This window comes from Crotalus tigris, unplaced genomic scaffold, assembly GCF_016545835.1.
Source record: "Crotalus tigris isolate CLP2741 ecotype Arizona unplaced genomic scaffold, ASM1654583v1 scf7180000017742.2353718, whole genome shotgun sequence".
Classification (NCBI taxonomy): domain Eukaryota; kingdom Metazoa; phylum Chordata; class Lepidosauria; order Squamata; family Viperidae; genus Crotalus; species Crotalus tigris.
The window spans coordinates 2181236-2208606 of NW_024096609.1; the positions used below are offsets into that span (position 1 = coordinate 2181236).

At 39.8% G+C, this 27371-nt stretch overlaps 3 protein-coding genes across 5 annotated transcripts; all 3 read left to right on the top strand.

Annotated features, from left to right (window-relative positions):
* Positions 1 to 5109: 5109 nt before the first annotated feature.
* Positions 5110 to 9688, top strand: LOC120306607 (lysozyme C, milk isozyme-like). 2 transcript variants are annotated; one of them, XM_039340177.1, is made up of 5 exons: positions 5110 to 5161; positions 5238 to 5476; positions 6839 to 7000; positions 8930 to 9008; positions 9112 to 9688. In XM_039340177.1, exons 2-5 carry the CDS (start codon positions 5341 to 5343, stop codon positions 9194 to 9196), a joined length of 462 nt encoding a protein of 153 aa, XP_039196111.1. In that variant the 5' UTR covers positions 5110 to 5161; positions 5238 to 5340; the 3' UTR covers positions 9197 to 9688. The 2 variants fall into 2 exon arrangements, with proteins under 2 accessions (XP_039196111.1, XP_039196110.1); XM_039340176.1 differs by having other exon boundaries at positions 5120 to 5476.
* A 3407-nt stretch (positions 9689 to 13095) lies between these two features.
* Positions 13096 to 20156, top strand: LOC120306656 (olfactory receptor 1361-like). 2 transcript variants are annotated; one of them, XM_039340266.1, is made up of 3 exons: positions 13096 to 13220; positions 15650 to 15747; positions 18678 to 20156. In XM_039340266.1, the coding sequence occupies exon 3, from the start codon at positions 18679 to 18681 to the stop codon at positions 19630 to 19632; it is 954 nt and encodes a 317-aa protein (XP_039196200.1). In that variant the 5' UTR covers positions 13096 to 13220; positions 15650 to 15747; position 18678; the 3' UTR covers positions 19633 to 20156. The 2 variants fall into 2 exon arrangements, with proteins under 2 accessions (XP_039196200.1, XP_039196202.1); XM_039340268.1 differs by lacking the exons at positions 13096 to 13220; positions 15650 to 15747 and having other exon boundaries at positions 18621 to 20156.
* Positions 20157 to 23434: 3278 nt separating this feature from the next.
* On the top strand, positions 23435 to 26218 carry LOC120306663 (olfactory receptor 5C1-like). Its single transcript, XM_039340278.1, has 2 exons — positions 23435 to 23473; positions 25245 to 26218. The coding sequence occupies exon 2, from the start codon at positions 25250 to 25252 to the stop codon at positions 26216 to 26218; it is 969 nt and encodes a 322-aa protein (XP_039196212.1). The 5' UTR covers positions 23435 to 23473; positions 25245 to 25249.
* Positions 26219 to 27371: the final 1153 nt, after the last annotated feature.

Consider the following 27371-nt stretch of genomic DNA (forward strand, 5'->3'; position numbering starts at 1 on the left):
CATCTTCTCTTCCTCATCATTGGCTGGTTACAGCTGTATGCTTTCCCCACCTGATACCTCAGGGTTGTCCTGCTGCAGCTGTGCTTCAGCCAAATCCCTCTCAGCTGGCTGCTCGGAGCCATTGACCAACTCCCCTCCTGATGTGCCAGGGATTGGTTCATCCTCCTCCAAACTCACATCTAGAGAGGTATCTGGGAAGGAACCAACCGGGGAGATCCAGGTTTAATATTTTGATATGATTTCATTAAATTTTCAACCATTGAATAGCTGAAGCTTTTTAAGTGTTTACAATAAACCTACCAAAAAAGAAATAATATAATTCAAATTAAAACTTATCCAATAAAATACACAAAAAAACAATACTATAGAAACTAGGTAGCAACAATGTTGCCATCAAACTCCAAAACATTCTGAATTAAATATGATTGCCATAGAATTAAAAAGTCTGTGAATATAAAACATTCCTTATCTGTCACAAAAATAATACTACTGTAGGCACCAGTCAAGCTTCTCCAAAGAGTGTCTTCTACAAATACGGTGCCACCACTGAAAAGCCTCTTTTCCTTGTAAGACTGTCCTTCATCTGCTGGATGGGAGAGATGGAGAAGGACCTCCAGCAGTTTTACTGCTTAATAGTTCACACTGTCAGGATTTATTCTCCATAGTAGCTGCAAGCATATCAGGAAGCCACGGGTGGAAGCTTGCCAGAGAGAGAGATCCAACCTGAGAGCAAGTAGGAATTTCCCAACAGTGTGAAATATTAAGCAGTATAAACAGCTTGCCTCAGGCTGTGGGTGCACCATTACCGGAGATTTTCAAGAAAAAATTGGACAACCATTTGCCCAAGAAGTTATGAGGGCCCGTTCCTTGGGCAGGGGTTGGACTAGAAGACTTCCAGGGTCCCTGGAACAACACTATGATTATATGACTCTACCTGAGTTCTTTCCCAATGTCTTCCCACTTGACTCTATGTCCATGCAATTCTTGCACTAGATTTTCTTCTTTTAAATTGGTGCTCCAACAAATGGGCTGGGGTTGGAGAAGCCTGTAGTCCCAAAACAACTCTTAGATTATACATTAACCGCTTCATTTTCCTGACTGGGTTGAACAATAGTAATTCAAAGATGTTGAGACTCTAGAAAGAGTACAGAGAAGAGCAACAAAGATGATTAGGGGACTGGAGGCTAAAACATATAAGGAACAGTTGCTGGAATTGGGTATGTCTAGTTTAACGAAGAGAAGGATGAGGGGGGACATGATAGCAGTGTTCCAATATCTCAGGGGCTGCCACATAGAAGAGGGAGTCAAGCTATTTTCCAAAGCGCCTGAAGGCAGGACACGAAGCAATGGGTGGAAACTAAGCAAGGAGAGAAGCAACCTAGAACTAAGGAGAAACTTCCTGACAGTTAGCACAATTAACCAGTGGAACAACCTGCCTCCAAAAGCAGTTAATGCGCCAACACTGGAAGTTTTTAAGAAGAAACTGGACAGCCATTTGTCCAAAATGGTGTAGTATTTCCTGCCTGAGCAGGGGGTTGGACTAGATGACCTCCAAGGTCCCTTCCAACTTTATTATGGATCATCTCACAGTCAGCCAGATATTCAGACTGGATTTGGCATTTTGTCTACCTATCGAGTCCTTACCCAGGACCTGGGATAGGCAGATGTGGATGTTTGATGGTATTACAGGTATCGTCGCAGGATGGAAGCAGTTCCTAATAAGGCCGCCTTTTGCAATTGACTAATAGCAAATTTGTCAATGCCAATGGTGTTCAAGTGGTGCTCCATTTGTTTTGGGATTGCGCCCAAGGAGCCTATGACTATTGGTACTACCCTTGCTTGCTTTTGCCACAGTCTTTCTATTTCTATTTGTAGGTCTTTGTATTCTGTTATCTTCTCCAGTTCTTTCTCTTCTATTCTGCTATCTCCAGGCACTGCCACGTCCACTATCCAGACTTTTTTGTCTTTCTTATCGACAATTGTTAAGTCTGGGGTGTTATGTTGCCGGTGCTTGTCTGTTTGAATTCTGAAGTCCCAGAGCAGTTTAATTTTATCATTTTCTATGACTTTCTCTATTTTATGATCCCACCATTTTTTGCTTACAGGCAAATGATATTTTTTGCAGATCTTCCAATGCACCATTGTTGCTACTTTATCATGCCACTGCTTGTAGTCAGTCTGTGCAATCTTCTTGCAACAGCTTACCAGGTGGTCTACTGTTTCTTCAGCTTCTTTGCATAGGTGGCACTTACTATCTGTTGCTGTCTTCTCAATTTTGAGTTTATATGCATTTGTCCTTAAGGCTTGGTCTTGTGCAGCCAGAATTAGTCCCTCGGTCTCTTTCTTCAATTTTCCTGCTCTTAGTCATTGCCAGATCTTGTTATTATCTGCTTCCCCAGCTATTTTTTTAATGTATTGGCCATGTAGTGCTTTGTTTTCCCATGCCTCTATTCTGTTCTTCATTTGGTCTTTCTTATAGGCCAGTTTGGTCTCTCCAGTAGTCAGTAAGCCTTCCTGATATACTAATTTCAGTGCATCTTCATCATTGTTCTTCAGATATTCTTCCAAAGCCATTTTTTCTTCTTCAACCATCTGATGTACTTGTAGCATTCCACACCCACCTATTTGCCTTGGTAGATAAAGTATGTCAATGTCACTGCGTGGATGAAGGGCATGATTCATTGTCATTATTTTTCTGGTCTTCCTATCCATTGCTTTTAGTTCTGCTTGAGTCCAGTCCACTATTCCAGCTGTGTACCTAATTACTGGGATTGCCCAGGTGTTGATTGCCTTTATGGTATTTCCTCCATTGAGTTTGGACTTCAAGATCTTCTTCATTCTCTTGATGTATTCACCTCTAATCTTTTTCTTGACTTCAGTGTGCTTGATGTTGTCAGCTTGAAGGATACCCAAGTATTTGTAGTAATCTTCCTCATCCAGACTCTTAATGTTATTTTCATGGGACATCTTGATTCCTTCAGTTTTTACTACTTTTCCTTGTTTGACAGTAAGTGTGGCACATTTGTCCAAGCCAAACTCCATAACAATATCTTGGCTATATATACAGACAGTGTTGAGCAGTGATTCTATTTCAGATGACGTTTTTCCATACAGCTTCAGATCATCCATGTAAAGGAGATGGGATAGTCTGGTAGATGTTTTTGATGTTTGATAGCCATGTCCTGAGTTATTCAGTATTGTTGACAGAGGAAACAGTGCAATAACAAATAGTAATGGTGACAATGAATCTCCTTGAAATATTCCTCTCTTGATATTAACCTCTCCCAGTCTCTCACCATTGATCTGCAACTGTGTCTTCCATTGTGCCATCGATCTTTGCACAAATTTTCTGATGTTTCTACTGACTCCTGTTATTTCTAGGCACTTTATTATCCAATCATGTGGCAGAGAGTCAAATGCCTTTTTGTAGTCAATCCATGCCACATTCAGGTTGGTCTTCCTTCTCTTGCAGTTTTCCAAGATCATTTTGTCTATTAGGAGTTGATCTTTTGTTCCTCTGCTATTGGGGCGGTTTCCTTTCTGCTCAGGTGGAAAGAGATTGTTTTCAACTAGATGCTGTTGTACTGCATCAGCTACCACACCAGTTAGTAATTTGAAAGTTGTTGGTAAGCAGGTAATTGGCCTGTAGTTGCCTGGTGTTGCCCCTTTTGCTGGATTTTTCATTATTAGGTAGGTTTTCCCAGTTGTTAGCCACTTTTCAATTTCTCCTCCTTGTAGTATATTGTTGAACTGCTTGGCAATGATTGGGTGTATAACAGTTAGATGTTTCAACCAAAACCCATGCAGTTCATCTTCACCTGGTGCTGACCAATTTTTGATTTTCCTTCTTCTTCTTCTTCTTCTTCTTCTTCTTCTTCGTTTCTTCTTCTTCTTCTTCTTCTTCTTCTTCTTCTTCTTCTTCTTCTTCTTCTTCTTCTTCTTCTTCTTCTTCTTCTTCTTCTTCTTCTTCTTCTTCTTCTTCTTCTTCTTCTTCTTCTTCTTCTTCTTCTTCTTCTTCTTCTTCTTCTCTGATTCTTTCAAATCCTGAAAATACTTGGATGATCTCTCTTCATAAGTTGGCGACTTAACCAGAATAATTGTCACCATCAACCCTTGGCCCAGGTTTTCTCTGATGATCTCTGTCCATTTACAGTTTTGCAGTGTTTGCATACTCTCAGTCCTACCTTTTAGAAAGATCTGCAAGAAAGAACTATGGCAATCATATCATGCCTGGGACTGAATTCTTCTCATAAAATCTGAATTCTTAATCAGCAGGAGTTTTTACTTATCAGGGCTGTGTATTAGAGATTTAGAAAGCTGCAGTTCTGTATCATTATATCCCATCTTTTAAAAGAAAAAGAAAGATGCACTGCTATGCCAGTCCCAATGATCCTATTTCTAAAGATATATTGATAAGACTCTACAGCCTCTTTCCCTTCTTTTATGCGCTCCCTTCTTATCTTGGCTAAGCTGTCAGAAGAATGATTGCTGAGGAGTTATACTTTGATATAAATGTATAGATATATTGTATTTTATACACAACTAGATAGTATGATGTACAAAAGGCAGGATAGAGATCCACATTGTCTAGTCAATTGATGCTTAGTCAATCACACATAGTTGAAACAAACCATGATATAGTGCAGTATGGGAAGTCAAGGAATAATTTATTATGCCTTTCAGTAGAAAAAGACAGGTGTATTGCATTAGCACAAAGGAGAACAATACCTTTTGTGTATTAGTGTGTGCCAACAATGTCAAAGGACCTAACTATTTGTCGTTATTCTAGTCAAATAATCAGATCATAATAATATTCTAAATGGCAGGAGACATATGGGGAAGACTGGATTGAGGAGGAAACAAGAACTCCTTCTGAGTTGCTACAGGGAGAACAGCCTGTTCTTGTAATTTTCTTTCTGGATGACAAGGAGAATAACTTGTTCTCCTTGTCCAAGGCAATTTTTGTTAAAGAGTTAATATTTAATAATCTAAGAGTCATCTGGGAATTACCTTCATATAGCCCCAGTTACTAGACTATTGTCTTTAAAGAAGAAAAAGGTGGCAACAATTCCATGGAATGCAAAAAAAAAAAAAAAAAGGAAAAAATGAGCGAGGAAGAGTGAAAGGGACGCTCCCGAGACTCTCAGTGGTTTAAAAGAAGGTAAAGTTGATACAGAACTTGTTAACCTATGCTGTTTCTGTGAAGTAACAAGCTTTATTGGCAATTTCTTTAACAGGTCTATTTTCTTTGAATCATTTGGGCCAAGCTGCCAGATCTCTCGCTACCCGAAAAAATTCTGGGTACTTCAAGGAAGGCTGATCTTCAGGAAAGCTGCAACAATGAAGGCCTTGACCCTCAGCCTTCTATTTTTCTTCACTGCTGGCACGGAAGCCAAAATATTTGACCGATGTCATCTTGCTTCTATTCTGAAATTGCATGGACTGGATGGATACCGTGGCATCCCCTTGGATGACTGTGAGTTTGCTTTTCTTTCTCCTGTTCTTTCTGATACTCTTTGTTTCGGGGGCCAATAGCAGTCGTGGTGGTGGTGGGGTGTTATTCATTTAACGAAACAGAAATTTCATCCAATAAAGTGGAAAAGGATTGCACTATACATCTCAGGCTCCAATGTGAACCATCACTCTTGCCAAGAGGTGGTGGTGGTGGTTGTTGTTGTTGTTATTATTATTATTATTTATTTGTCCTATTTAAAGAAAGGAAGCTGCTCCTGCTCCTGCTGCTGGCTCAACAATAATCTCTCCAAAGGATCCTCAAGTCTGGTTCATTGCCTGCTCTCCCTAGAAAATAATGCAGCCAGCATCAGCCAACATAGCAGCTGGCAGCTCTTCTCTGATGTAGGGTCTTTTTCATAGGTCTTTGTGGCCCTGGCCTCTCTGGCCTCACACTCTCCCTGCATCTGCTGCTGAGCCTTCTCTGGACTCCTCAAGTATTGGATCATTTAGCACAGCCAGACTTCCTCCCAGGGCTCCTTCCATTCCAAACCATCAATGGCCTGGCTGCCATGGCTGGATCATCCAAGACCTGCAGTTCCAAGCCTTCCTGTCCCTTTTTCTGACATTGCTTTATCTCGGCCTGCTTCAGTGGCTGCAGTTTCAGGTGTACTTAAGCTGGGACATTGCTTTTTCCATGTGCTTACAGATCCTATCCATTCGCAATGGTCTGCAGTAAGATATATCAAATCTATGTAAAAGGCAAGAACCTCAGAGGGAATGTATTAAAAGCTATACAAAAACATGAAGAATGCCTTTGAGATGACAATATTTTGAATTCTTTCAAAGATGGAAGTTGTTTTCCAAAATGTATCTGATAGCACAACTGCCCACTCAATGAAGCAGTACAATGGATGAGTGGTTAAGATGTTGGGCTTATTGGCTGGAAAGCCAACAGCCCAGGTTCGAGACCCAAGCGTTGCACGACTGGGTGAGCTATCGTGATTCCCTAGCTCCTTCCCACTTAGCAGTTCAAAAGCATGCAAATGTGAGTAGATAAATAGGTACCACTTCAACGAGGAGGAAACAGCTCTCCGAGATGTTTTGCTGGCCACATGACCACAGAAACATTTTTGGACAGAGCTAGCTCAGTGGTCCTTGAAACAGAGATGAGCACTGTCCCATATAGCTGATTACAATTAGTGAAGTAATATCCGCAGGGACTCCTTTCCTTTCCTTCCTTTCATGAAAACCATGAAAGATTGTGATGGATAAATCATTATCCTTCAAAATATTCGATTAACAAAAGAAGCAAAGGGTAACTTTTCCCCTCATTAGCATCATCTTCCTGCCAACTGCTACTGGAGTCTCTCTTTCTTTAATCTAGGGATCTGCCTGGTTCATCACGGGAATGGATTCAACAGCAAATCGGTAACCTCACGAAAGAACAGAAAGATTCAATTCTTTGGAATTTTCCAGATAGACAATCACTGGTGGTGTGACAATAAACAGGGATATTCAGCTAATCTCTGCAAAATGTCCTGCAATGGTAAGTAGCCACTTAGCATGAGGCTAAGTTGGGAAACATTTACAAGATGTCCTAAAGAAGAAGGATCACCTTATATTTACAGAGACGTTCTGGTTCTTTTTCCCTGTATGCCTTTTCTCTTTCATCTGTCTAGCTGCTCCCCAAATGAGCACCTCCTGCTCCCTAAATTACTATGCACATCCCTGCCCTCTGAACATACATACTCAGAAACGAAAGGATATGAGTGTAACAAATGGGGAAATAAATTAGTAAAAAAAATCATCTAATGCACTCCAGTTTTTACTTCTGTAACTGAATAATAGCAAAAGCAAATAATAGTAAATACTAGGTAAGTAAGGCAAGGCCAGGCCAGGCCAGGCCAACTATCTATATCAAGACCCTCCATTACCTAACTCCCCACTTCTCTAGAACAGGGCTTTTCAACTGATGGTACGCGTACTACCAGTGGTACTTTAGCACCCGGCAGGTGGTATGTGACCCCTAGCCAAATGTAGCAGGAGAGGGAACAAACTAAAGCAGTGCTGCACAGGCCTGGAGGAGATCAGCTGGAGCTGCAGGGCTTGCCAGAAGCCCCAGGATCTGTGCGTGCAGCTACATATTGCTTGGAGCTTCTGGCACACCCAGAAGAGGAAAGAAGGAGGAGGGTGGAGAGAGGAGAAGCTATAAAAGGAGCAGGAGAGGAAGAGGGGAAAAAAATGAGAAAGAGAGAGAAGAGGCTTTTGCAAGCAAAGTGGTGAGGAGAGAGTGAGGGAATGGCCTTTGCAAGCAAAGGATGAGTGAATGAGAGAGAGAGAGAAGCTTTTGCGAGCAAAGTGTGAGTGAATGAGAGAGAGAGAGAGAGAGAGAGAGAGAGAGAGAGAGAGAGAGAGAGAGAGAGAGAGAGAGAGAGAGAGAGAGAGAGGCTTTTGCGAGCAAAGGGTGAGAGAAAAAGGAAAAAGTGAGGGGAAGAAAGGAAAAAGAAAAGAAAAGGCATTGACTTCTGACTTTCACTATTGCAGTAAGAAGGAAGCATTAACACTAAGCCTCAACTTTTTACTTTTTCATAATATTATAAACTAGCCATTTCTGTAACAACAAATGAATCTAAGTGGTACAATCTGTGAAAAGGTTGAAAAACCCGGTTCTAGAGCATGGCTTTTCAACCTTTCCACAGATTGTACCACTTTTAGGACATGACAGTATTCAAATACCACCAGGGCTTAGTAAGGTGTCAAAAACCTGTGGGTGTACAATCTCGGATCTCTGCAAAAAACAGCTGCCAGTGCACTACAAACCTTTTAAGCCCTGGCAGAATGCAAAGAGGGGAAGATTTTCAGACTGTTATTCAGGTCTTCCCAAAAGGCCGCATCCTTTAAGCCAGTGGTTCTCAACGTTTATGTGACGGCGACCCCCGTCACACAAATGTTCTGTGCATGCGCTGCGCTGCGCGCATGTGCGGGGGCACCCCATGCACGATGCGCATGCGCGGTGCACCCCATGCACGGCACGCATGTGCGGTGCCCCCATGCATGGCGCGCATGCGTGGTGGCGCCCCCATGCACAGCACGCATGTGCGCCGTTGCCCCCATGCGCGGCGCGCATGCGCGGCGTCGCCCCCATGCATGGCGCACATGTGCGGCGCGCCCCCTGAGGGGAGAAAATGGAGGATCGCCTTCTTTGGCGACCCCCGAAAAATGGTCGATCGACCCCAAATGGGGTCGCGACCCATAGGTTGAGAACCGCTGCTTTAAGCAAAGAAAATTCACCTCATAGGAGAATGACCTCATCATTAAATTGCCATTGAGTTGAAGCCTGCTTTCTGAAACAATATCCAAATTAGGGAAATTAATTTAAATATATGTATCCAACCCTGAGAAATATCTCACACATGATTTCAATTTTTAAAGATCCCTTTTAAGAAAGCCTTCATTATTAATATTTTTTCCTCAGCTTTCATAAATGACGATCTCAATGATGATATTGCCTGTGCTAAGAAAATTGTGAAGAGCAGGCAAAAAATGAATGCTTGGTGAGTACACATCTCATATTAATGTCATCCTTGTATCACTCAATATTATTGCTAAGCACGTCCAATATTCTAAGATACATAATATTCTTATTTTGACTTTTAGGGACGATTGGCAAAGAAACTGCAAAGGGAAAAATGTCTCAGAGTGGACTTTGGGTTGCAAATTTGATTTCCATGGTTCTGGATAAGGGCTTTAATTAGATGCATTTCCGAATATAAGAAGCATTCAGCACACTGTTTTAGGAGTTATTATCTTCAGTCCATCCTGTTGTATCACTTCTTTGGGACATCTTTAATGAATTGAAGGCCTTCAAGAAAATGTATAATCATTTTCTCTTTGATGACCTAGAAGATGAAAAAAACATAAGTCTTTTGCCTTCAATCATGGTTATAGAAGAGAAAAACACTTGATTTTGATTTCTGTCCCTGTATTTGCATTCATATATGGTTTACTCCATACTGTTTCTGTACTTCTATTTTTTTAAAAGAAAGATTAATCTTTACCTTGAAGTGCATACATTTTGGTACCATTTTTGTATGTACACGTGCCCTCCCTCAATATATTCCTTTTTCATCTACAGAAAAGCAGGACCATCTAGATACAATACTAGATACAATCAAGATTTGGCTTTTGTTTTGGTTCAAAATATGCAGACCTGCCAATATCTAACCAGATAAATCTCCTGTTTTTAATATGCTGTGTACTAATTTTCAGCGTCTGAGTAAAAAGGTTGTGAGATCATTGTTTCCTATTAGACATATTATCTCATTATCTGACAATCTAAAATGATAATAGGAGTCTATGGTTGTGAGGTTTTGTTGTTGTTGTTGTTTTTCATGACATAAGACAGATCAGGTTACTTCCAGAGCAGTGCAACTCAACCAAAATGATTTGGGTTGTCTGCATAACCTTTGTAAAAAGACTACTACTGGTGGCAAACAGGGATGAGGTCTTTCACATTAGGCCTTCCCTCAATGGGCTGCAAAGCCCCATATATGGAAATACCATTGTTTTTCTTTATTTCGTTGATGCCGTTTAGTGACGTTTGGGATTTTTGATGTCTGGATCTGGTTACCTTAACACTAGTGCATCTGGAACCTCCCTCTTGTCACTCCTAAAGAGAATAAGATACCTCTTCTACTAGGAGGGAACAGTTCTGGTCTTCCTGACAGAGTACAGGTAGTCCTCAACTTACAACAGTTCATTTAGTGACTGTTTGAAGTTACAACGGCACTGAAAAAAGTGATTTATGACCATTTTTCACACTTATGAGCATTGCAACATCCCCATGGTCACCTGATCAGAATTCAGATGCTTGGCAACTGACTCATATTTATGACGGTTGCAGTGTCCAGGGGTCCTGTGATCCCCTTTTGCGGTCTTCTGAGAAGCAAAGTCAATGAGGAAGCCAGATTCACTTAACAACCGTGTAACTAACTTAACTGCATTGATTTGCTTAAAACTTACTTAACAACTGTCTCAGTAGCAGAAGTGTCGGGCTCAAATGTGATCGTAACTTGAGGACTACTGTATTGGAGGCCTCACCTCATGGATGGGAAATCCACCCCACAACATAGAAGAGTTTTTTGTTTTGTTTTTTTAAAAATATTTATCAAATTTTTCAAACTATCCATTTCCCTCATAGAGGAACCCTGGGTGATGCATAGATAAAATCAAACAATAAAAATGCTATATAAAATTTAAAGACAAGGATGAGTTAAAAGTCAGTGTAAAGGAGATATATAACTGGTTATCATCCGCATACCAATGATACCTTGTCCCATGATTGATGATCTCACTTGGGTGGTTTCATGTAGATGTTAAAAAAGGAGCGGAGAGAGTACCGAGCGGCACACCACAAAGCAGGAACCATGAACCAGACCTCTCAGTCAACCTTTATTGGGACTGGCCTCAGAGGATGGAGGGGAGCCAGCATGGAACTGTGCCACCCACCGCAAACTCCCTAAATTGACCCAAAAGGATACTATGGTTGATGGAGTGGAAAACTGCTGAGAGGTCAGGAAGAGCAAGGATGGATATACCACCTCCATCCCACTTCCCTCAGAGGTCATCCACAAGTATGACCAATGCTTGACCATAACCAGGCCTGAAATCAACTGAAAAGGATTTAGACAATCCATTTCCTCCAGGACCCTCTGAAGTTGCAGCATCACTGCTTTCTCAGACTAGAGGAGAATTGCCCAGAACAATGGGGTCCGGCGACGACTTCTTGAAGAGGGGGCACACCACAGCCTCATTAAAAGGAGCCAGGAACACCCCCTCCAACCTCCACTTGTAATGTGCACAATTCTGATTTTTGTAGGCATAGAGATGCCATGGGATTGGAATACATTTTTCAAAGCTTGGTTGCTGCACCAAATGCTAACCTGGGGTGTATTTCTTGACTACTTATGTTTTTTACAACTGATCATTAATCTTAAAAGGCAGAATCTATCCACAACTTTAGTATCATCCTGTCCAGTTCTAAGGCTGGTTGTTCTACCTGTTGTCATTAATTTAGTCTTTTTTATATTTATTTTTATTCCCATTTTTACCTCTGCTCCTTGACTTCGATTACTACATCTTGCAGATGCCTTGCATTGATCATTCATTCATTCATTCATTCATTCATTCATTCATTCAATCATCATCATCATGATCATCATCATGATCATCATCATGATCATCATCATCATATAATTATTATAAATACATTGTTGCTCAACTGGTTCATACATATGCCCCACGTGGAGTATCAAGGTGCCCTTTTAATGGTTTCTCAAGGGTCTGTCTTCAAAATGTGGTCTCAATCTCATCACCAGTCTGTTGATAAGACAGGTGAAGCCTGATTGAAGGGTTCTAGGTTGAAAGCATGGTTGCCTCCCCCTGTGCTGGAAAAGAACCCCCATGTGGACATTCCAGAGGCTTGGACGGGGAACTCTCAGAGACTGGGTTGTGTTGAGCATCAACAGGCCACTACAGCACTGCTCCCTCCTGGCTTTGTGGTTCCCTAATTTTTTTTAATGTTTATATATAGAAAAATTGAGAATGAACCTCTGGCTGCAAGGCCATAGAGGCCTGACAGCAGCAAGATTGGAATTGGTTCATAAGTGAAGACACCAGACTGTTGAAGGAGGAATTGGGAGCTGGGTAGGTGGGTTGAAGGGGTAGGTAGGAAAGCAGGATAGGCCAAGTTAAGGCAACTCAGCATGAAAATAAAAAATAAAGGCTGATGAAGCCACCAGACAGCTCAGTGAAATGCTTCACTGCATCTCTTTTGACCTTGAACTATTCCCACCTTTCCCAAAATACCCCAAATACAAAATATTCCAACTAACTGAGGATAAAGAGACAGGAAACAGCAGTCCCCAATCCTGCCCTGCAGCTCCTTCAGGGGAGTGACTGGTAGATCATTTTCTCACATTAGATGATGGATTGGAAGAGGAAAGATGGCAGATTTCTGCCCTAAAACTGTCTGGCATTTCCGGGTGTTAGGTAGCAGCAGTGCTTTTTTTGTAAAAAAAACAACAAAAAAAAAGGTGCCGGAACTCACACATGTCATATAACCCGCCTTGCCTACCCTACAAGGTTCCATCCAAAAAAGGTGCCGGAACTCTTTCTGGGCGTTCTATGACAAAAAAAGCCCTGGGCGGCAGCATCTCTGATCCATGGAGGAGAAATGATAAAGAAGGATTGTGGGGAGAACACATTTCAAATCATTGCCAGGGGTGGGAGAAAGACCTCTTAGATGATGATAAATATCATGGCCATGTATTCCTCAGGTTACTACTTCAAGCATTCATTTTGCTTGCTAATTCTACCTCTAGGTTCAACCATTCCTAAATGATTTGGAGAAACACAGGGAAATTTTAGAAGCATTGGTGTCTTTCATTCACTGGGGCTTAAGGAGCCAGTTCAACAGAAACATCTTCTGATTCCCTTGTGGTATAGGAGCCACAGTTCAAAAGAGATCCTAATGTTTTGAACTCTGTCTCCTTCACTAACAGCACTCTTGGGGACATTTTCCTGCATATATTAATAGAGCTGTTGAAAATAAAAACCATGATAGGACCTAAATTGATTTCTGAGAACACAGAATATTCCTCTTTAATGTTCAACCTTAAACAAAAGGGGAAAATATGACTTGAACGGACTGGCCATATTTTTTGCATCTTTCAAGACTTCATTTCATCATCTACCAATGATCTCAGGTAAGTGGGAGAGGCCATAGGACTTATTTATTATTGACTAATGAAACAGATATGATGCAAAATCCATCAAGGAAATGCTTGCTTCTTATTTAAGAAATTGAGAAAAACTCATATCAGGGTTAGGCATCTGGAAGGCTGGGGTTTAATATTTCTGAATTCCAATGGAGGATTATATGTGTATCCAATAGATTCAGAACCACCCACTGCTTGCCCATTTTATTGTTGATGCTGTTGTTTAAGGACTGGTAAGATGGGTTGACAGAATTACATTCAAGCTAATGTTTAAGCATATAGAAGGCTGGGTTTAATATCACTGAGTTAAAATAGCAGAATATTATATATCCAATGTTGCTGATTAGAGCCGGTTTTATTCAATCTAATTTTTGAGTACAAAAAGTGTTCGTGCCTAGAGCACTGTATTTAGGATACAAAATATTTAATATAATATTTCAATACTTAATCTCACCTCTAGCGTCCTCTACTCCCCCTAATAAATTCAGAGTCACCCAATCCTGGCCAATGTTATCAGTGGTGTTCCTCAAGGAGTGCTAATGACGGATTGAGAGATAACAGTTTTATTTTCATTATTGCTACAAATTACCCTTGTATCTGCTTATTGTTCCATTTGTATGGAAGGAAGCAGATGGCAGATGTCCCAGATTTAATATTGATAAGAATACCTGCCATTTCTGGGTGGCATGCATACCTATGGGACGAAAAACATAAAATACACAGATATTTTCAAAGACACATAGTTAGGAATGCATTGCTACAGACTTGGGAAAAAATAAAACAAAAACATTATATAAGAATTCCAATGTGGTTATCCCCAACAGAAGCTCTGAAATACCCAAACCTATTGGATATAAATAAGATAATTAGATACCAGGAATTAGTAAATGAACAGGGAAATCTGAAAACAAAACAAGAATTGGAACAAGACATTGGTAGAGAGATTGATTGGTGGACATTTACACATATTCAATCTAAATATACAGAGCACAAAAAATTATATGAAATCCAAAAAGAGCTGCAAGAATTGGATAAAATTATACATGGAACAGAAATAAAATTAATTAGCAATTTATACAAATACCTATTGAGATATAAAATGGAAGACGAGGTTGTCAAAGACACAATGATTAGATGGGCAAAAAATTTTGGATATAATATAGAATTGGAGGAATGGGAAAAAATATGGGAAATAAATATAAAATTGAGTATGTCGGCGGCATTCAAGGAAAACCAGTTGAAGATGTTTTACAGATGGCATCTTCCACCAGCAAAGCTTGCCAAGATGTTCCAGAATAATTCACCAACATGCTGGAAATGTAAAAAAGTATATGGAACATATTATCATCTATGGTGGACATGCCCAGTTGCAAAAAAATACTGGTCTACAATAAGAAAATGGATCCAAGAAATAATAGACCAACCCGTAGACTGGAAAGCAGAGATCTTTTTGTTGGATATTTTAAATAGAAAATATAGTAAAGAAATATGGATCCAAGAAATAATAGACCAACCCGTAGACTGGAAACCAGAGATCTTTTTGTTGGATATTTTAGATAGAAAATATAGTAAAGAAATATAGTAAAGAAATACATATAATAACGGCAGCAAGAATAGCATATGCACAGTGCTGGAAAAATGAGAATATACCATCAGAGGAAGAAGTAATAAGAAAAATCCTGGATTGTGCTGAGATGGACAAATTAACAAAAGAGATAAAAGAAAAGGAAGACACAGAGTATTATATAGTATGGAACAAGTTGTATGTCTGGTTGGAGACTAGAAATAATAGAGGAGAATAAATATGGAAAGGTCAAAAGTGAAAATATGTGTATAATAATGTATAATAATAATATGAATTATTCTTAGTAAGAAGTAGAACATGAAGGAAGAAAAATGTAAATAAGAAATAACGGGGCTGTAAGGACAAATATTCTAAAGAAGAATAAGGGGGAAATGTAAATATTAGATTACCATTACGTAATTGCTGTAAAAAAAAGGAGGAGTATATATATTGTATGTATATGTGTGTTATGTTTTGCTTTGTTCTGTTTTGTCTTGTTGGTTAAAAATAAAAATTTAAATAAATAAAAAAAAGAATACCTGCCATTTCCTCAAGTCAGTGCTCCGGTTTCAATGAAAATAATTGATTCAGAATGAATTTTAAATATTCACCTTAATTCAAAATATATTTTAAAAATAAGCCATAGAAAGACACAGAATATATTTTGCATAAATACAATTTAATTAATTGATTAATTAATGCAGTTTAATATCTCTAGCGCCATCATGAAATATTAAAGCTTTTTATCTAAACTTCCACCACATGCAGAAACGTTAAAAACAGAACTCAGTTACCAAAAATATGCTCATTGTTGTTTTACCTGCAATTGATAATTGATTCTTTTGATTCTTAGATTGATTTCTTATTTGGATCCAGATCAGCCCAAGTGGAAAGACTTTAGCAGTCTGCTTGTCTGCCTGCCAGCCTCCTTTTTTCCCTTTATAGATATTGGTACGTACTTAGTGTTTGTGTTGGCTGTGAATGAAAGATAGACTAGCTTCTTTCATGATCCTGCTGCTTCTCAGGCTTTACATGTTCAGATTTCTAGTTTCTCCACATCCTTGAACCTTACCAGTGAATTTCGTCAGCCATTATTTATCTCTTCCATTCTTCCCTCCTCCGTTCCTTCGGTTCCTTCAAACCATCTAAGTTTGCTGTGTGGTATCCTGGGAAAGGAACAGTTACCACAACTACTATATCACCTGAAATAGCAGCAGAAAGGGGAATAGTAATTGTAAATATATTTCCTTTGCCCTTAATTTTCCATCATTGATTATATTTCAGAAGGATCAAAGCTCCTTACATGTAATGGTGGGGGGGATAAAAAAATACAAGTTAAGATAGGCAGGAAAATGGTAAGTGAGCACCTGTCCAGCCTAGACGAGTTCAAATCACCAGGGCCAGATGGATTACACCCTAAGGTTCTCAAGAAACTGGCAGATGTGATCTCAGAACCACTGAACTATATCTTTCAAAGATCCTGGAGCACTGGGGAACTACTGGAGGACTGGAAAAGAGCTGATGTAGTTTCCATCTTCAAAAAAGGAAAAAAAAATGGATCCAGGAAATTACAGACCTATCAGCCTGACCTCAATACCTGGGAAGATTGTGGAAAAAATAATCAAGCAACGAATCAGCAAACACCTAGAGGCAAACAAACTCATTACCAAAAGCCAACATGGGTTTGTCAAAAACAGATCATGCCAGACAAATCTTATCGTGTTCTTTGACCAAGTGACAAAATCAGTGGACCAGAGGAATGCTGTAGATATAATTTATTTGGACTTCAGTAAGGCATTTGATAAACAATCTACTACTTGATAACATAGAAAAATATGGGTTATTCAGCATCACCATGAGACGGATTTGTAACTGGCTGACCGGCCGTACTCAGCTTGTAGTCCTCAATGGAACTGCATCTATATGGAGGGAGGTGAGTAGTGGGGTGCTCCAGGGCTCTGTTCTGGGCCCAGTACTCTTCAACATCTTCATCAATGATTTGGATGAGGGGATAGATGGGGAACTCATCAAATTTGCAGACGACACAAAAGCTGGCAGGAATAACCAACACTTCAGAAGACAGGCTTAAGATACAGAAGGATTTTGACAGACTTGAACATTGGGCACCATCTAACAAAATGAAATTCAATGGTGAAAAAAGTAAGGTTCTACATTTAGGCAAGAAAAACCAAATGCACAGGTATAGTTCAGGAGGTACCTTGCTGAATAGTAATAACTGTGAGAGGGATCTTGGAGTCCTAGTGGACAATCACTTAAATATGAGCCAGCAGTGTGCTGCAGTTGCCAAAAAAGCCAACAGTGCTAGGCTGCATTAACAGAGGGATAGAATCAAGATCACATGAAGTATTAATACCACTTTACAATGCCTTGGTAAGGCCACACTTGGAATACTGCATCCAAGTTTGGTCACCAGAATGTAAAAAGATGTTGAGACTCTAGAAAAAATATACAGAGAAGAGCAACAAAGATGATTAGTGGACTGGAGGCTAAAACTTACAAGGAACGGTTGCTGGAATTGGGCATGTCTAGTTTAATGAAGAGAAAGACCAGGGGTGACAGGATAGCTGTTTTCCAATATCTCAGGGGTTGCCACAAAGAAGAGGGAGTCAACCTAAAACTAAGGAGAAACTTCCTGATAGGTAGAACAATTAATCAGTGGAACAACCTGCCTCCAGAAGCTGTGAATGCTCCAACACTGGAAGTCTGTAAGAAGAGACTGCACAGCCATTTGTCTGAAATGGCATAGGGTTTCCTGCCTGAACAGGGGGTTGGACTAGATGACTTCCAAGGTACCTTCCAATTTTATTATTATTATTATTAAAAATATGCATAACATCTAATATTCTTGAAGGAGTTGGTATATATGTGAGTCATATACTGATAAAATAAGAGTCTTTTTTAATCAATCCCTCCATTTCCAATAATAAGAAAATAAGAGTTTCTGGTTATGAAGGAATATGCCTTTTTCCACACACGGGAGGCAAATATTTGCATATTTTAAAAAAAAAATCTTGAGAGAACAGAACATGCTTAGTAACATATTTATAGTTAGAACAATTAATCAATGGAATAACCTGCCTCCAGAAGCTGTGAATGCTCCAACGCTGGAAGTCTTTAAGAAGAGACTGCACAGCCATTTGTCTGAAATGGTATAGGGTTTCCTGCCTGAGCAGGGGGTTGGACTAGATGACCTCAAGTTTCCTTCCAACTTTTATTATTATTATTATTATGGATCCTCGCACAGTCAGCCAGATGTTCAGACTGGATTTGGCATTTTGTCTACTCATTGAGTCCTTACCCAGGACCTGGGATAGGCAGATGTGGATGTTTGATGGTATTACAGATATCGTCACAGGATGGAAGCAGTTCCTAGTAAGGCCGCCTTTTGTAATTGACTAATAGCGAATTTGTCAATGCCAGTGGTGTTCAAGTGGTGCTCCAGTTGTTTTGGGATTGCACCCAAGGAGCCTATCACTATTATTATTGTTGTTGTTGTTGTTGTTGTTACTGTTGTTATTATTATAGGTTTTATTATGTGTAATTTTACTATGTGTAATTATATGTGACACAAACTGCATTGGGAATTTTGACAAAATGAGAAGTGTCCAAATTAATAAATAAATGGTATCGGAAAAACAGAAAAGGAATGTATGACAATATGCAAAAGGGCTTAGATGAAAAAAATCAGACTTTGAGTGGGAGGTTGAAAAAAGATATAAAGTAATAACAAACCATTTTCAGAGCGCAGCCAAGAAACCTGGACAGAGGCAAACAAGGAAAATCAAGTGTGTGTTTATGGTGTCTTTACTTAATCTTGTTCCTTTTATTTTATTTTGTCTTCCGTCCTCACCTTCCAACAGGATGGAGACAGATAACAGAACCATCATATTAGACTTCATCCTCCTTGACATCTCAAGCCAACGAGAATGTGACATGTTGCTCTTTGCCATTTTCTTGATCATGTATGTCATCACAATGTTGGGAAATCTTATCATTGTTTTGGCCATACGACTAGACCGTCATCTCCGTCATACTCCAATGTACTACTTCCTTAGCAATCTGTCACTGGTAGATATATGTTTCACATCAACCACAGTGCCCAAAATGTTGGCTGGTGAATTCTCTGGAAAGAGGAGGATCTCATATGGTGGGTGTTTGTCTCAAATGTACTTCTTTATCGCTTTTGGCGTCACTGACAGCTTTCTCCTGGCCTCCATGGCATTGGATCGCTACGTGGCCATCTGTCGACCCCTGCACTATGTCACCATGATGAGAAGACACGTATGCCAGCTGTTGGTGGCAGCTTCTTGGCTGGCCTCTCACCTCCATTCCCTCCTACATACACTCCTGATGTCCCGCCTCTCTTTCTGTGCCTCCAACCACGTTCCCCACTTTTTTTGTGATGTCTTTCCACTGCTCAAAATTGCTTGCTCCAACACAGCTCTAAACACTCTGGTGGTACACTCAGAAGGTGCTTTCATTGTCAATGGAGCTCTGATGGTGGTTGGCCTTTCCTATGCACGCATCCTGGTGGCTGTACTGAGGGTCCCTTCAGCTAATGGAAAGAAGAAGACTTTTTCCACCTGTGGGTCCCACCTGACAGTGGTTTCCTTATTCTATGGCACTATCATCTGGGTGTACTTCCAACCCTCATCCAGTTTCTCACCTAAGAAAGACACGCTGGCTGCCATCATGTACACCATGGTCACTCCTATGCTCAACCCTTTCATCTACACTCTGAGGACTGACAGGATGAAGGAGGCCTTGAGGAAGCTATTCAGAAGGAAATTAAGCACCCAAGACATACAGCCCTAATATTTCCCATATTTGTGCAGTAATTGTTTCTGCTCTGCCATTTCCACGCTCCAAGGTATCATCCTGAGACGTTTTGCACAATGAACTTCAGTTATTTACTTATTTAAAACATTTATATGTTTGCCCAATTCAGCCAAGGTGACATTGGGTAGCTTAGCCACCCCCAAAAGCACAAAAAAAAACCTAACAAGAAGAATACAAATCTCAGTACATATACCTACAAATAATAATAAAATAGGAAAATAAGAAAATGGTGATCTGAACAACAATAACAGCATCATCCAACTGGAGCTCCAGCACAGCATGGCCCAAAGGCCTGTGGAAAGAGCCAAGTGTTGGCAGCCTTTCTAAAGACAGTTGAGGCCAAAGGAAGCCTTGGTCACACTAGTCAGACAAGGAAGAAAAGAAGCAAAATAATAATAATAATTTCTGGACTACATGTTCTCCTTGTTCTTATCTAATCTTTTGAATCTGCTACACGAGGGGGTGTTCGTTTTTCAGCCTGGTTTATTATTAAACATTTATTCTTCAGTGATCACACAGTAGATCTGTAATAGGAGCAGCCCACCTTAACAAAACGCCCTCCACACTTCCCTAGTTCTTAGCAAGCATGGGTATAGGACAGGAAGATACCCCAGTGTCTTGAAAATAATGGAAATTTCAGCTTCAGTTTACATAAATAAATATAGCTCATGGCAAGAGTTCATGGGAGCAGCAATTAGCATCCTGAGCTAAAGTTTGCTATCCTGGCTACACATAGGAATGAACTGAAATTGTTGGAGTTAAAATCTTGAATGACTTGGAACCTTATCTAAATATCCAATCATATCAGGATCTGCTACCAGGAGGAAAAGCAGTAGAAGCACTTATTTTTTAACCAATAGTTGAAAGTAGAATCCAACCAGAGCAGGGGTCTTCAAACTCGGCCCTTTTATGACTCATGGACTTCAACTCCCAGAATTCCTCAGCCAGTGTGCCTGACTGAGGAATTCTGAGAGTTGAAGTTCATGATTCATAAAAAAGCCGAGTTTGAAGACCCCTGAACTAGAGGGTGTGGGTAGAGTATTATACTGCTCTGTAATCAAGCAATAGGTCTTGCCAAAATCCCTCTAGAAAGGATTCTAGGAAGTCTACCCAAATTAGATTCCATTTACATAACAGTATATTGCCCTGATTTGCTTCTTCCATCTTTATTTGTGGTCACAGCAGACACAAACTGTTATCCACATGAAAAGAGGGGAAAATGAGAGCACTTCCTCTGGTCTTTTCCATTCCCATTGATACCTGTGTGAACAAAAGTTGCCATATTAGTAAAGCAAGTATAGTATTTTTGGTGGAAACAGTTATGGACTTTCCCAATTTGATGTTTTCTGTATGTGATGGGCTTCAATGCCTATAAATTATGAGTATCACATCTGGAAGGGACCAGATTAAACATTAAATACATACTCCTTAAAGTCTACAGGTCTAATTAAGATATCTGGCTATTAAAGCAAACTTGAAGAACATCTTGAGAATGGTTTTTAAATTAGTTATCCATCCTATATTTAACTATTTTGCTGATAAGAATGTCCTACTTTGTCAAAGGCTTTGCTGAAATATGATAGATTATTACACCACTTTGCTCTAATGTACCAAGAAAGTTATTTTAAAAAGAAAAGAAAATTATTCTCATAAGATTGTTCCTTTCAAATATCAGCAGAATTCTATCAATAGCTGCATTCTTTTTAAGGTGCTTACAAATGAATCCTTCATTGCATGTTGGTGAATCTTCCCAAGTGTTAATGTTACACCAACTGATGTGCCTGGAATGTGAGGGAGGGGGGAAGGAATGGAGGGAGGGAAGGATTGTCTGCCATCCTCAATACATCGAGTGTAGAATCCAAAAGATTCAGCATGAGCAAGTTGCCACTGATCTATTTGTTTCATTCACTCCTCTCTCAAAGTTGCACCTGCTATATTAGTTTCCTGAGATACAATCAATGCGTTATAGAGATCATTCAATGTGAGAAAAATTAATATCCTTTATTAATACTCTGTTTCCTAAACTTGGAAACATAATTGTGCATCTATAGAGGCAGAGGCAAACAGACAGATATGGACAGATAATCTATACTGGATGCTATTCATTTGAGAATACCTGTAGTAATCAGTGCTTAGTCATTGAAGAGTGCAAAGAAATGGCCGCTGGCACGCAGCATTTTATTGCCTTTTATACAGTATTACAAGCAGCAAAAATTCTACATGACAATAGCATTTCATTGGCTAAACTCCTTACCAATCCTCAAGAGTAAAAAGTGCAGAGGCCATAAACAGGGAATAGTTGGCAATCACATCTTGTTGTTTGCGTGCTAGTTCTTATCAATCTGGCAAGGTCACACAGACCTGCGTACTTTCACATCGCCATGGTGATGTGAAGGAATGAGATAGATGCAGAGAGGAGGGGCACACAGGCTTTGGAGGGGCAGTGTTCTGCACACGACCTTTGCCTGTCTCTCACCTCTACAAATACCTATTTGTTTTGTTAAATTGATAGTGATTATTTCACTTGGAGAGATTTTTTTTTAAAAAAATAGTAAGGAACCCATGATTTTGTTTAATAGGAAACTAACTGAAAGCATATTTGGTCTTCAATTCACTTTCTATATTTCTGTCTAAAATAATGGGTATCAAGATCGAGGTAATAGAAAAACAATTAAGCTATTAAAAATGAACTAGAGCAGCACTATCAATCAAGATGCAATTTTGGTAATTCAAATCTTAAAATTTTTAAAAGAATCTTGCCTCCTTTATTAGCATTCTAATAGATTTTTACACATACATAAAAAGTAACCTTCCTATTTTGGGGGGTTTATTGAGAAGTATAATAATATGCATGTGCACGGGCACACACACAAAGACACACCTGGACTAGTTAACTCAACAAATTAAAAATTATTTTAATTTCCTTGGTTTCAAATTTCAGCCTTGTATATGCTAGGCAAAGATAGTAGCCATTCTGCCTTTAGTAGCTATCCTACAACTAAAGTGAGTATACAAGCTATTAGAGAGCAAAGTAAGCAGTGAAGGCTTTCCTTCCTCTACAACAGACATGACAAATGTGCGAGATCACGTGACATCATGTGACGCATCGGAACTTTTTCCCCATTGCCAGCAATGGGGTGGGCGCGGTTTCCTCATGACGCATCTGGCCCATGGGCCAGCAGTTTGACACCACTGCTCTACAGTGTAGCTAAGAATAGCTGAAGTTAGCCTACATTAACAGACATATATAATCCCAAATGTGCTATTACAGATGGATAGGAATATTCAAGGTAACTGACAATCCTAACCTTAACCTTAAGCATTAGAGGCTTCTATAGCAATGCAAAATGAAGAAATGCAACATACATTTCTTTTTTTATTTATTTAGGAAGAAATGGCAAAGTTATTAATATTTATTTAAAGGCATGCAAGAATTTTCATTTATGGATTAAAATCTAAAACATCTTATATATTTTTCCCTCCTACCCTCCAGAATCTCCTTAATGAGAGAGAGAGAGAGAGAGAGAGAGAGAGAGAGAGAGAGAGAGAGAGAGAGAGAGAGAGAGAGAGAGAGAGAGAGAGAGAGAGAGGTCTCTGTGGAAGAAGAAACACCTAACCATTTAAAGAAACAAACTATAGTTGTTCCCATGAGGGTCTTCTTCAAGAAGTAGTGAGAATTACATCAGCTTCTCAGGGAGATGATGGTGGAATAAGGGAGGGTGGAGAACTTCATAAAATAGTATAAGAAATCATGAAACAAAGTCATCTAAAGCTATCTCACAAGAGCTGAGAAAGAAGATTCATACTCTCTGCACAGGTATGATGGGATCATGATCCATGCCACAATTAGCCAATAGGAGTAATAGTTTCAGAGGGACTTTCTGTTTACATAGTAATGTATTTTACTTCAGTGCATTCAAAATCAAGACAAGTCAGTTCTTGCTGCATTGGGGTGGGGTGGGGGGGCGAGTAGAAAGAATCCTTTATCTATTCTGATTAAGGGGCTCCTAGACTTCTAACCTACCTGTATATCCTATCCTGATGGCACCACAGAAAGGGACTGAAGAATTCAGATGGTTCACCAGAAAAGAGAGAAAAATAATAAAGTTCCCAAACTATGGGGTGAGTTGAAGGAGGTGGATTATTTTAATCCAGAACTTTAGAAGAAATGAAGTGACCTATAGGGCATGGTTTTTGGAGGAAGTAAAACCTATCAGATGAAAGTGTATTAACCTCTCCCTGATTCAGTTGCATGCATATTTATATCTAGAGACATCCTTGTTGGAGAAATATTCACTGCAGCAGCCTTGTGAATTCTTGGACGAATAATATTGAGGTCCATCTCAAGGCTTATTATTAGACAGAGATAATGGAGGTCAACTGGATTGATCATCTACATCAGGAGCTGGATAAGGAAAGTGCAACTATACATTAATCTTTAGTTTTAGGATTTAATCATGTCCTCCTTGCCCTAACAGTATTTAACAATTCCATGAAAAAGTTACTGTATTTCTGGTTAAATGCCTATCCCAGGAGTAGGCAACCTTGGCTCTTTTATGGCTCGTGGACTTCAACTCCCAGAATTCCTGAGCCAGCCATTTTCCATTATATTGTCTTGAATGTGTAAACCACTCTTATCTACTGACGCTTATGGATAGATAGCTATTAGCATTACTATGCTAACACCCCACTCCCTAACTGTTCCTAAAACTATTGTAATCTAATTTCCAGACCTTTCTTTGAAACTGACATGGTTATCCTAGAAAAACTTACATTCAGATTTAAGGTTGATTATGGGTAGACACCAAATGCCAAAGCTGAGCCCCCAAATCAATTACTGCATTTCTGAAGGATTGCAATTTCCATTATTTTAAAGAAGAATGTTGGGTATTATAGAGTAATTGGTTAGACTAGACTGGCCCATGCATCAGTTAGACTGGGCCACACATCAGTTGCATCATACAGAGGCCATGCCCACCCCAGCTCTGGCAATGCAAAAAAAGTTGCGATACGTCATGACATGTCACGTGATGCAGCAAGTTTGACATCCGTGGACTAGTTGATCCCAAGGTCCCTTCCATCTCTGTTATTGTTGCAAACAGTTCCATAAACCCCTCCCCCATCTCCCTCTGAGTGCCTGGCTGGAGACTTAAGCTAATTAGTGGCAACTGCAAAAATCTTTGCAAAAGAAGGTGCAGCCTGTTTGCAGGCATTTAGTTCCTGAGCCGAAGCAAACAACTGATCGGTGGTCAGCAGCAGCCAGAAGGGCTCTCCATTTAGGCAGAGATCAATTAACTAAGCAAAGGAAATAGTAAGTCCGATCTTCGTTCATTTAACCATCCATTTGATTTAATTAATGAATCTGATTTTAAAAAATTGTCAAATTGAATCTGATTCATTTGACGAATTTTTTGACCTACAAACCTAATGGGCAGGTTCCATTAGGTTTGTACCTCGAGGACTCCCTATGTATTGGAAGGTGGGTGGAGGGTGGAGGGTGGAGGGTGGAGCAATGAATGTATCTTGGTTGCAAAAAGATCATTATTTGACTAATTCCTCTTTTCGCAACATTTTTTTAATGCCAATAGGTACAATGGCTCTTCATCACAATACCACCAGGGTGACCGAGTTTATCCTCCTGGGCTTCACTGCTCAACGAAACCTTCAGCTCCTCCTCTTCAGCTTCTTCCTGCCCATCTGCCTCCTCAGTGTGGCAGGGAATCTGGGTCTAGCCGTTCTTATCCGAGCTGAACCTGGCTTGCACACTCCCATGTACTACTTCCTAAGCCACCTGGCCCTGATGGACCTGTGCTCCAGCTGCACTGTAGCCCCCAAAATGCTCCTGGGGCTCTTGAAAGGTTATGACACCATTCCCATCCCAGCCTGTGCCCTTCAGATGTTCTCCTTTGCAGCTGCTTCAGATGCTGAATGTTGTCTCTTGGCAGCCATGGCCTATGATCGGTATGTGGCCATCTGCCGCCCATTGCACTATGGAACTGCCATGCCACAGTATCTCTGTCGCCTCCTAGTGGTTGCTTCCTATGTGGCAGGGATGGCCTCTGGAGTGATTCATTCCAGCATGGCATTCCGCCTGCCCTTCTGCGGTGCAAATACGTTGAACCATTTCTTCTGCGATATCCCCCCGGTTCTGGCTTTGGTTTGTGCAGACATACATATTAACCAGCTCTTGCTCCTTGTAGTGTGTGGAACCATCCAGAGCATCACCCTGATGGCAATTATAAGTTCATATGGAATTATTCTCTGCACTGTAGGACGAACAGGATCACTTCGAGCTATGTCCACCTGCGGATCTCACCTTACAGTTGTGGGGGTTCTTTATGGTACCCTCATTTTCATGTACCTACGACCTGATAGCACCTATGCCCCACAAACAGACAAGATGACTTCTGTCTTCTACACAGTAGCCATTCCTACTCTCAACCCTGCCATATACAGTCTTCGTAACACTGAGGTCAAGCAGGCAGTCAAGAAGAGGCTTATGAGTGGAAGGCATCAGGTTTTAAAAAGTGGAATTATGATAGGAGGGCACAGCTCTTTCTAACACACTCTAATATTTTCCTGAACCTGGTATCTTCCAGCTATTTTGGACTCCCTGTCTGGAAATTGAAGGCCTGAGAATTATTGGAACTGAAAACCAACACATCTGGAGGCTGTAAAAGGCTAGCATGCAATATATCCAAGTGAATGTTCTGTTGAAACATCAAGACCTACTTCTGATGGCACATGCATATTATTCCACTCCCCAGGAAGACTTTTGCACAGCAATTAAGATGACATCTGTCCGCAAATGAGAGAAGATAAAGCCTGGCTACAATCAGGCATGAATAAAATCCGACAACACAATAATAAAAAAAAGCAAAGTTGTGAAGCAAAAAAATAATGTTAGTTCCTTTTTAAATCAAATCAACTAGTAGTCTTACTAGCTCATTACTACATATTTCTGCAGGATGTCTTCAAAGCACCAAAATATAAGAACTTGGTATGTTAGCATTTTGATATAACAACATAGAAGCAAGGAAGAACCAAAAGTCATATTGGTAGCCTTCTGAAGAAATGGTTGTGGCTTTACTTTTTAATGAGGGGGTGGAATTAATAATTGCATTTTTAAAAAATGTTTGACATTGGGGGAAAAATAAAGACTCCATATATCAATCAATTCAAGAAATATTTTTGGTAGTTTGCCTTGCATCATTTTTATCACTTTTGCTGATGTTCTGTCTGGTAAGCAGACTACTCCATTCATATCTCCCATTAGGCATTAATTATTATATGACAGCTCTATTAACTTTCCCATAAGTACATTACAATGCAGATTTATTTTCATTTGGAGCATAAACCCCCACTAAAAGGATCTTAATTTCATTATAATTAATCTCCACTCTCAAATATCTGCCTTAATCATCAGATAAAATTATTTTCAGCTTCAAAAGGCTTTTTTCAGTCACAGCCTGTCACTCCTTTTTGAAGATCTGCACCATTTTCAAGACATCGCTATTGTTGAATGATGAGGAGGAGGGTTGCCAGACATTATCTAAAATAAGAAAGTGTGGAACATTTTTTTCTTCTAATTTTGATAGGAAAACTTAAGGATTTAAAAGATTGTGGGTTTATTTTTGTCATTTGTATGAATTTTTTCACCTTCATTTAATGTTGGGAATTATAGTTTGCTATTTTCGATTGCTGTTTGTGGGAGG